The sequence below is a fragment of the Pantherophis guttatus genome, chromosome 2 (genome assembly GCF_059756535.1).
Source record: "Pantherophis guttatus breed Tessera chromosome 2, ASM5975653v1, whole genome shotgun sequence".
Classification (NCBI taxonomy): Eukaryota; Metazoa; Chordata; class Lepidosauria; order Squamata; family Colubridae; genus Pantherophis; species Pantherophis guttatus.
In genome coordinates, this window is record NC_142064.1 from 94,842,701 (window position 1) to 94,854,305 (window position 11,605).

At 36.8% G+C, this 11,605-nt stretch overlaps 1 protein-coding gene across 1 annotated transcript in view; it reads right to left on the minus strand.

The window, feature by feature from the left end:
• IDUA (alpha-L-iduronidase) overlaps positions 1–11,605 on the minus strand; it is a 64,560-nt gene that overhangs the window by 27,809 nt on the left and 25,146 nt on the right. The window contains exons 3-6 of the mRNA XM_034410726.3: positions 10,109–10,191; positions 6,307–6,414; positions 5,346–5,441; positions 4,927–5,129 (exon numbers count right to left, since the gene is read on the minus strand). Of these exons, the coding sequence (XP_034266617.2) occupies positions 4,927–5,129; positions 5,346–5,441; positions 6,307–6,414; positions 10,109–10,191 (490 nt within the window). The remainder of the gene's footprint in view (positions 1–4,926; positions 5,130–5,345; positions 5,442–6,306; positions 6,415–10,108; positions 10,192–11,605) is intronic.

The following is an 11,605-nucleotide window of genomic DNA, read 5'->3' on the forward strand; positions in this document are numbered from 1 at the left end:
TACCTCACAAGGCTGTTGTTGTGGAGAAAATAGGAGGAGAAAGGTGTATTAGGCATATTTGATGCCGAGATATTTGTAAAAATAATAGAGATAGCATATAAATAAATGGCTCCTATTTTATTCTCACTCTACAAGGGATTCTGTGGTTCATAAACTCTTGTTCATACTAAGCTGTCCATCCTGATCAATTCGCTCTACTGGGAGTCTTTTTACTTGAAGTTTTATTTTATTTATTTATACAGTGTATAGTAGTTCATTCAACTCTCAATAACCCTGGGCAGCTTAAAATTCGAAATATAAAATACAAAACTTCACTCCCCACAAAACGAATAGCCTCAAAAGCAACATATAAGCCAGGAAAACTCATCCAATGGGGACACAACCTCAATCTTGCCCAAAAGTTTGGGAGAAAAGCCAGGTCTTTCATAGCTTCCTGAAGCCATCCAGATCTCGGGAGGGGGGGGGGGCTATCATTCCCACAAATCCCACAAGGTGAAACTGCTTAATCAATGGGACCGGGAGAGAATCCATTCTGCCCCATCACAGCAGATTGGCAGAAACAATCGGAGACAGGCGGTCCCTCAAATAAAGGTAATAACCAAGCACTCTGAATTCCACCAGGAAGTCCTTGTCGTTTAATTGCATTATTATCTTCTTTTCTTTTTCTGTCTTCAATTTGTAAGCTAACCACCGTCCAGTTTTGTTTGCGTGCTCAAATTGATTTTGTTTGGTCATTTTTATTTTCCTTGCTATCTCTGCAGTTGTGCTCAAATTCAATTGGTGTCTTATAAGGTTTATTTTCTCTTTGGTTTCTTGGTTATGCAGGTGTTCCTGTAGTTCTAATTCATATTGTTGTAATGTTGTCAAAAGCTTTGTTTTGTTCGTTGTTTATCTTTGTTTTTTTGTGCGGTATAGGCAATTGTTAGGCCTCTGATGTATGCCTTAGTTGTGTCCCATAAGTTTTACAGACTGGTGTGTTCTTTAACGTTTATTTGGAAAAATAATTTCAATTCCTTTTGGATCATTTCCACATATTGCTTATCATTCATAAGGTCTCTATCCATCATCCATCTTCTCCATGGTTGGTGGCCTTTCCATATTATTTCAATCGGACTGCGGTCTGCCCATGTATTAGTTGCTATTTCTATTTTTTTGATGTCTGCTCTAACTTCTGCTGTCATCCAGGCCATGTCAATTCTGGACCACGATTGGTGCGGGTTTGAGTAGAATGTAAATTGTTGTTTATCGTAGTTAATTTTCCTCCAGGCGTTCTTTAGTTGAAACTCTTGTGCCATATCGTAGAATGTCTCCGGGAGTACTTTTTTCCTAGATTTATTTCGTTTGCTGGTCCGATAGTCTTTCTCTGTATTTACAATTGCATTGTAGTCTCCAATGAGATATATGTTTGAGTAGTCCAATTCTTTGATTCTATTGTGGATCCTTTTAAAGTAATCACTTTGCGTTCTGTTCGGTGCATAGAGTGACACTAGTAAAAAAAATTTCGTTCCTGTTTCGATTTCGACCATCAACGTCCTGCCCTCCTCATCAGCGTATATTTGCTTTGCTTGTATATGGTTTTGAATGTACATTGCTATACCTTTCTTTTTTTGTTCTGATAATGCTGTGTAAAGTGTTCCTAGACGTTTATTTTCTAATAATCTACGTTGTTGATTCTTGATATGAACTTCTTGTAGTGTGATAATGTCCATATTCAATTTTTGTAAATTCCTGAATGTGTGTGATCTCTTAGATGGAGTGTTAAGGCCATTTATGTTTATTGATATTAATCTTTATTTCTTTCTCCATACCAATCTTCTATCTCCTTGTTGTCCTGAGTTTCCTAGTGTTTTTCCCAGTAGTTCGTACTTTTTCCCTTGCCCCCTCTCTTTCCATCCTTTCTTTCTCTTCCCTTGTTCTTCCTTCCTGCTGAACTTCTTCCAATTGGTCCTCCTGATTTACAGATTCTCGCTGTGTTTCAGATTCTTGTTCCTCTTCTAAGACGAAATTGCTGTCAAAAAACTGTTGTGCCTTCTGTAGCATATCAAGTCTATGTTTTTTGTCTTGCCAAGATACAAGAATTCCCTCAGGTGTTAACCAGCGGAACATTATTTTGTGGTTATTTAATTCTGTTGTCAAAAAGCTGTAATTTTTTTCTTGTTTCTCTTATTCTTCTTGGTATTTATTTTAGTGTAATTATTTCTTTGCCCTTATAAGTGATTGGTTCCTCTCTCATTATTTTGTATATTTCCGCTTTCACAGATTTTCTTGCAAACCGAATGTGAATCTCTTTAGGTAGCTTATTCCTTCAGGCATAATTGGTAAATACCCTATAGACTTCATCAATTTCCAAATTTATTTTTTCCTTATTTTTTTGGGTTGCCTCCGCTAGAATTCCCACCATTAAATCTCTAAGATCTTCTTCTTTGGTTTCCACGATATTTTGAAATCTTAAATAAAATGACGCCTTTTCCATCTCTAAAAATGAAATTGAGTCTTCCAGTTCTTTATTTGTTGTTATCTGGTCACATTCTACATCCTCCAGTTTTTTCTCTGTTTGTTCCATCTTTACTTCAATGTTTTGGATTCGTTGTTCGTTCTTGGTGATGTTTTGCTGAATTTTCTCCATTTTATAGTCCATTTTTTTTAGGTTGTCCTTTATTTCTGTTACATCCAACTTCAATTCTTCATGCTTTCTTGATGGTTATTGGCAATTGATTCCTGTGTTCTGTTCATCCCCTCTTGTATCGTTGCCAGTATTGAGTGTATATTTTGGATGTTAACTGATTGGGGAATTTTCTCCTTTTCTGCCAATAGCATTGTATCTATCGTTTTCTGTTGTGCAGGTGATGCAATAGATGATGTTTGACTGGTGACTATTCTTTTACTAGTTTTAGTCAGTGCGGATGGGCCGATAGTTGTCATCTTGATTCTCTGGTTTAGCAGGTCCCAAATTTTCATTCACAGTCTATATTGTATAATGGAATTTCTCTTCTGTTAATAGCAGGAGCCAATTTCTGTTATTCAAATTTCAAAACCACTCTAATTCCTCAAATTCTGCTAATATCGTTATATAAGGGATTAATTTAGTCTTTAACAGGGAGTAGGGAAAAAATACGACATTTCAGCAGATCATTGTCAATTACTATGTTAAATATTATATTTCAATATTTTATTAACCCTATTTAATTCTATTAAATTCTTAATTATATCTCTATTAACTCTATTAATTCTATTAACTCTTACCAACCTCAATTCCTCACTTGGATAATATAATTAATTATAAATACTATAATAGAATAATATATCAATCACTTTATCTAATGTTCAATTATAGCACAAAAGCAATCAAATAAATACGAAGAAGGTACAAGTAAACTATTTGTTATAATATTATTCTTATTCAGAATCTATGTTTCAATCAAATTACTTTCTTAATTTATATTAATTTATTTAATATAATTAATTAATTTATATTCCACTTCCTCTTACTTATGCTTAAATTCTATATTTTAAGCTTCAACTTAAAACATTCAAAACTATATGTTATATATACTGTAATCTTCTGTATAATATACTATAAATTAAAGTATTAAGTATTGCAAATAGAGAAATTTAAAACAAGTTAGAAAAGGTTTGATTGAATTAAGTCTTAAACGTTATACTTAGTTCCTGGATTATAAATGTTGCAATCCACATTCAATGTTGCGTCATTCAAACAGTTTGTCCTGTGATTCTTATCAAAATCTTCCGTATGTCTCCCAAGGATATTACTTCTATAATTCCAAAACTGCAGTGTCTTTTGGAATGTTATCTCTTTGCCGTCGATACAAAGTCTCAAAGTTCCTTCCGATCGCTCTCAAAGTTTATTACTATCTGTTCTCTGTTCTCTGTCTCTCAGGCCTCAGCTCCACTTCCGTTTATAATAAGTCCAACACTCGATCTTGTGTTCCTTCACAAATTAATTAGTCCTTGCCAATTCCAAATCCAAGTCCCAGTCAATTTCGTAACGATATATTTGATATTCAATCCACAACTCTCCAGTATTTCTTTAAATCCACCTTAATTCCATTGTCTTTCAGCTCTGCTTAGTCACCCTCTGGTTGGTCTCACTGATTCGCTCTGTTTACTTTCACTTCGCCACTTCCTTATGGCTCAGCCTCACTGATCTGTTCGGAGTCTCTCTCTTAATGATACTTCCGTCACTGTATGTATGTACCTTTCACAGTCTTATTCTTTATTGATTTAGTGATGTCTTTATTCGATCTTCGCTTCCATTTCTGAGACGGCAGTCAGCGTTCCGGCCAGCCCAGGAGGGCTAGGGTTTTTTTCGGTCGGAATTAAGGGATTTTCCCTGAACCTTCAGCGCGATTGCTGTCACCTCCGAGGTCCTCGGGATTTCCCCTTTAATCTATTGACCTCTTCGTGGTCAATAGTGCCAAAAAAGTGGCTCCCAGATCGAAAATTGGAACTTAGGGAACAGAGCGCTGTCCCTTTAGTCCCTGTCACACTGGCATCACCGCCAGAAGTCCTTGGGGCCACATGGGCCTAATGAGGCATGCCCAACATGGCCCATTCGGGACTACCTGTAGCTGCCACGTTCAGTAGAAGAAACTAAAGCTTCAGATATAAATAAGATAACAAAGTAATATATGTAGTGCCACTTTGAACATGCCATATAATTCTGGGCAAGAGGCAATAGCCACTTTTTATTCAATCCAATATTTTCCAACTTGTCTGTATTTTTTTAATCAGGCAAAAATAAATAAATGAGAACATTTAACTTGGATGAGGAACTTTTAAAGTGCTAGGCCAGGGGTCCTCAAACAGCATAGCTGGCTGGAGAATTCTGGGAGTTGAAGTCCACAAGTCTTAAAGCTGCCAAATTTGAAGACCTCTGTGCTAGGCCATTAAAAAAAATGAGCTGACCTTTTTATGCATGGCGATGTAATCTAGCCGGACTCCTGTCTCTCCAGTGAAAAAATTAGTGCCGTTGTAGCAATGACTGAGGAGGTTCCAGCAAATGGGAGACTTTGGAAATAGATGAAAGGAATCTCCGGGACCTCCCAATTTTAGCTGACAACTAGCTTCCCTTAATCCTTCAGAACAAGCATCATAGTAGTTGAGAAATCCTAGATGTAAAATGAAAGAGTTGTGAAAGACTCAGCATTTGATATCAATACGGTATCTTATCAATAGAACAGAAAAGTACCTCACTCCTCAAAACACACTAGGCTGAAATCTAACAAAACGGAGCATATTACAGAGCATATTCTGTATTAAAAACAGCTGATTAAGAAATGTAACATTTGCCCCAAGGGATTAAAAAGGGATTTAAATCATCTTACCATTTACAGTCATTGATACATTGTCAAAGTCATGGTGATCTGGTTCATTCCAGGTCTCAAAATTCCACTTAGAAACATGTTTCAATCCATACCTCTCTGGAAACCAAATGTACAGTTAGTGTATTAAAACTCATTCATTAGGCTATGACGAAAATCTCAAGTGAAGGACTCTTAGGCCAAATCATTCCACACTAGCAGACTTTGCCTTTAAAAGATATACATGGATGATCAATCTGGGATATGAAAGATTTAAGATAATTTATTCCACAAAGGAGGGGGAAGAGTCCCTGAGGATTTTATACCGCTAATCGATACTGACTTCAGGGGGTGGTGCTCATCTCCGTTTCAAGGCCATTGAGCCAGCACTGTCCGAAGACATTTCCGCATTCATGTGACCAGCATGACGTCCCAGAGCACTGTTACCTTCCCACCAAAGTGGTACCTATTTGTCTACTTGCATTTGCACGCTGTTGAACTGCTGGGTTGGCAAGAGCTGGGGCGAAAACGAGAGCTCACCCTGTCACGTGCAGCTTGGGTCTCAAACCTGGGCTGCTGACTTTCCAGCTGACAAGTCCAGCATCTTAACCCTTGAGCCACCACGCCGCCCATTTATTCCACAATAGGGTCCCAAATTTAACTACATAGGAGAACACAACCAGGAACCTCTGAAGTGGATGCAATTTTCCCAAAGGCATGCATATAACTGCTGTAGCCCTTCATGGATCTGTTGCTGAATTGTAATGTGTAATGTAAAAGAAAAGAAAATAACCATATTAATTGTGTTGAATTAATATAGAGTTCAAATATGTATAGTATGTTCCTCAGTATAGTGCTCAAAGGCCTAGTGTGATCATCAGCCCAAAAGCTGATATATCCCTGTGGTAGATCCATTTAAAGTAACAATAAAGTTCAGTTCAGTTCAGTTCTTAAATATTTGCACCAACAAGTTTGGTTAACTCACCTATATATCTTTTAGCCAATTGTACAATCAGGTTCTTCCACTCTACCACTTGCTTTTTATCATCAAAGTCAGTGAAGTAACCTGAAGGACTTCCCATCAATTCAAAACCTTCATTTAAGATAAAAACAAAGGCAAAATAATTCAATCAATCAAGAATTGATAGTTTTGAATTTTTTAGTATAAATTTACTTTAGTCCTCACTTGTGAACTAAAGCTAATATCCAAGGAATCAGGGGACCAATTTCATTTAGAGTGTGCGTAAAGTAGGTAAGGACCTCTACAGCTAATAATTTATGATAACAGACAAATAAACCAATTAAATTCTTAAAAATGCAAATCCTCTACTGGATACATTTGAAGAAGGCACTTCAGATTTCAAGCCATAATTATAGCCATGTGTACTCTTACCAATAATTTAAACACTATCAATTTAATTATTGATGTTCAGGTGAACAAGACAGGCCGGTGAGAATATTCTTTAAGTATTCATCCACTGCAATACAATATTTAGTATTTTATAAGGTACTTTTTTCATAGCTTTCCACACATTTTCCAAATCCTTGTAAAAGTTCTATGGGATGAATACATCCTAGTTCTATTAGCTCCTTATTACAGAGTTGGAACAAGAAATGGGTTAAGGTGTATTTAACTGTTCATGGCTCAGCTGAGAATTTATCAAGAACTTGCCCGATTATTTTAATCAGTACCCTCTAATTTCCCCCTGATGTGCGTTCTTAAAATGCCACTGAGAAACTGAAGTACAAAACAATTGGAGAAATCTTTTTGTAAAGTTCTACTTGGGAGGTTAAGTGGGCATGTCTGCTTAAGAATTCCTTTAGCTCAGATATAATTCTCCATCATTGGACAGGCTGGATCTGGGCTATACAGATAGTCCTCAACTTACAACCATTTGTTTAGTGACTGTTCAAAGTTACAATGGCATTGAAAAAAGTGACTTATAACTAGACCTCACCTTTACCACTGTTGCAGCATCCCGACAGTTATGTGATCAAAATTTGGGGGCTTGGTAACTGGCATGCATTTACAATAGTTGCAGCATCCAGAGGCTATATGATTGCCATTTGTCAGCTGGCTTCCATCAAACTAAGTCAACGAGAGAAGCTGGATTTGCTTAACAACCATGGCATAAAATTAGGCTTAACAAACACCTTGCTTAGCAATGGAAATTATATTCCCAATTTGGTCATTAAGTTGAGGACTATCCAGAGGTGAAATCCAAATTTTTTTTACTACCGGTTCTGTGGGCGTGGCTTGGTGGGTGTGGTATTGCTTGGTGGGCGTGGAAGGGGAAGGATACTGCAAAATCCCCCATTCCCTCCCCACTCCTGGGGCCAGCCAGAAGTGGTATTTGCCGGTTCTCCGAACTGCTCAAAATTTCCGCTACCGGTTCGCCAGAACCTGTTAGAACCTGCTGGATTTCACCCCGGGACTACCTATATCTATACTACACAGATTGCAAGTGGAGGCTCTTATAATAGTATCAATTCCTACTCAAACCCCCCCTCCCCACTTCATTTCAAATAATCGTCATACTGAAGTTGCATGGTCCAGGTACCAGTTTTATTTTCCCATTGAAAACTAGACTTCAAAAATTGCTTTAAGGAAGGCACCAATTGCAACTATTTTCTCACTACTTTTTTATATTGTTCTTTTTTTTTCTTTTTTCTTTTTTTTACGAATAGCACAAAAAAGTCACAGCTTTGCAAGGAAGCACATTCTTTGCGGGCAAGTTCAATACCTTGTTAACCTACAAACTTACAAAAGTTTGTTTCTTTTTGGTTTAGCCTGCTGTGTGAACTCAGCCCAATGAATTTTTTTAAAAAAAAAAAAATAGCTAGCTAAAGAAGCCGTCTCTTTAGCCTCTTTACTTCAGGTAAAAGGATTTTGGTAGAGGTGCTAAGAAAAACTGAGAAGAATAGCTGTCACTTAGAATTGACAAAATTCTAAAAGTAAGAGTTCTGCACTTTTTTCTTTTTCTTTTCTTTTTTTTTTTTGGCTGATGGGCATGTGTGGAATTTTGAGAACAGAAGGCCATTCTTGCAAGAGTGGGGGTGTTGCCCATTCACAAAGTGATAACATAAACAGATTGCTAAATAGTCTCTCCCTCCACAATAAATGCTCCAGTGTTCCTTTCCTTTCCTTTCCTTTCCTTTTCTTTCCTTTCTTTCCTCCCTTCCTTCCGAAGTATTAGGCTGTTTTTCACACAGGCCATAGGCTAAGAGACAAATGATGAGGGAAGGCTGAAATGGATTTTTATATATTTCTTCAAAATATCATTTTCTTCCAGTAACTGATTGCTTTATTGAGTATTTAATTACAAACCACCCTGAGTCTCTCTGATTTGGTGGCTTACTATATGTGTATGTAAAAAATAAAAATAAAAATTCAGGGAGACTGGCAGGTGTCATGAAAGCTGTAAGCCAACAAATAGCCTAATCTATAGATAGGCTAATGGACTGATATGAAATAAAACAGTTTCATATGGACAGGAGTAATATTTAGCACCACTCTAAAAGCACAGAGGAGGAGCCTCTAGCATTAAAAGACACAAGCTATGAAGCCAGAATACATACAGATAGTCCTCGACTTATAACCACAATTGAGCACAGAATAAAAAGTGAGTTTTAAAGTTGTAAAGTGAGTTTTGCCCCATTTTACGACTTTTCTTGCCACTGTTGTTAAGTGAATCACTGCAGTTGTTAAGTTAGTAGCAAGGTTGTTAGTTGAATCTGGCTTCCCCATTGACTTTGCTTGTCAGAACATTGCAAAAGGTGCTCAGATGACCCCGGGACACTGCAACCGTCATAAATATGAACCAGTTGTCAAGTATCCAAATGTAAATCACGTGATCCTGGGGATGCTGCAATGGTCATGTGAAAAACAGTCATAAGTCACTTTTTTCAGTGCTGTTGTAACCTCAAACGGTCACTAAATGAACTGTTGTAAATTGAGGACAATCTGTATTATATTCAGAATAATAAACTGTATATTCAATAGATTGGTATAATAACAAGAGCATTGGTATAATAATAACAAGAGCAGATTGGTATAATAACAACAGCATTGCATTTTTCTTCTAATAAAAACAGATAGTTGCAGAGTCTCTGTTTCTGACCACATTGGCTAAATATGAAATGCACACACATCCACTGGCATTAGATAAGGTGCCCATTAGAGTATATGTCTATCCAACTATGGATTTTCCTGGGATCAGATCAGCGGTGGGTTTCAAAAATTTTTTACTACCGGTTCTGTGGCTGTGGCTTGGTGAGCGTGGCTTGGTGGGCATGGCAGGGGAAGGAAACTGTAAAATCTCGATTCCCTCCCCAATCCAGGGGAAGGTTACTGCAAAATTCCCATTTCCTCCCAATCAGCTGGACTTGGGAGGTAAAGAATAGATGAGGCGGGGCCAGTCAGAATTTTTACTACTGGTTCTCTGAACTACTCAAAATTTCCACTACCGGTTCTCCAGAACTACTCAGGACCTGCTGAAACCCACCTCTGGATCAGATATAAAAGAATAATTGTTCAGCTGTGTGGAGCATAAGCACTTCAATGCTAACATTATTTGCAAAGGCTGTGTAACTTCCAACTGCCCTTTGTCCTTAAGGAAATGTAAAAATATCCATCAGATACGGTGGAAGTTTAACTTCTTGAATTGCAACATTTGCTTGTTAAATTTTTGTAGTCGTCAAGATAAGCAAATGATTGCACATAACTCCAGATACCTTCACTTAAACATTGTAAAACAAAGCTATGAATTAGCTGGTTTTATATTTACCAGGACGTAGCTTGTTTTCCCAAAGAAGATGCATAAAATTATCCAGGTTTGTGAAATTGTAGTGAAGTGTCCCGTTTATCACCCTGAAAAAGAAATTGCAGGCCTTTGACAGCTGCTTGAACTGAAAGTAATTTCCCCACCCCCAAAGTATAATTTCACAAACTTTTCTTCAATAAGTTTGATTTATTATTTTATAATAATGAATCTCAGTTTACAATATGAAAGTCTATGCAACTGTATATACCAGAAAAACTTTCCATATACATTAGATACATCAGCCAGCTGAATTGACTTCAGCAGAAAAAGATGAAGTGGAGAATATTAAAAAAAAAAACACCACACATTAGCCTTTTTAAACTTTTTTCTACCAATTATAACTCTAGAATTTGAAGCCAAATGCGGAAGGCAGAGAGAGAGAGAGAGAGAGAGAGAGAGAGAGAGATTTTATATGCTGACTGCAAACAAAATGAGAAGTTACATGCCTGAAACATATCTATGTTTGCAAACATTACTTGAGAAATTTAACTTCTGATATTGATTTCTATAAAAAAATATCCCATTACTGAGATTGCCTCTTATGATATAAGGACCTAAGGTATTTTTTTTTCTTATTTAAGAAAATCAAAAGTTGTTGGAATTATATAGAGGCCTAGATTTCATGAAAGTATTCAAACTTTGATGTCTTGTATTCTGGAATCACTTTTGGTTACTCCATTAAGCAAATAAGTTTAGTTCGTATTCTATGGTAAAAAAACATCTTTACAATAGATAAGTTTAGGTTGGTTAACTGAATACCAGCCATGTGCTGTGTTAAACAGCATTAAACATCTTATATGTAAACAAATATTGCAATTTGTATCAGTTGAATTCATCTCTGTGACATGCAGGCCACAAAGTAAATGTACTATATTGCAGAAATGTTAAACATACCTTCAGACTACATAGTAACACGGGTAATATACTGTGAAAAAATTATCATTACCATCTTTATCCCAAAAAACAGCCAACCAAATATTTAAAATCTGCATATGGATGTGCCTAAAGACACATTGTTCTCTAAATATGTGAGCAGTAATGAGCTGGACCCTCATTCAATCATGATTGAAATAAACCACTGAAATCAATAGTGTGAGTTAATCATGACTAGCTAAATCTAAGTTTGGATCAGATTAAATTATCATCATACAATACATTTGAAATATACACATGGAACTGGTTCACACATGACACAGCTCATTTATAATAGAACTCAAGCTGTTCTGGACAGATGACAATTCCTTTGTATATTAAAGAAACCTCAAGTTATATAACAGTGATATATACATGGGAGGAGGAGGAGGAAGAGGAGGAGGAGGAGGAGGTGGTCTTGAGCTTCTAAGGAGACTTTTATCTTGTATTTGGTTGGGCCAAGCTCTCCAGGACCAAGGACAGCTCCATAAAGAAAGATAAACATTCCAATCGACCTGAGGCTGGCTGAACGTGTGAGCCCCTCAAACA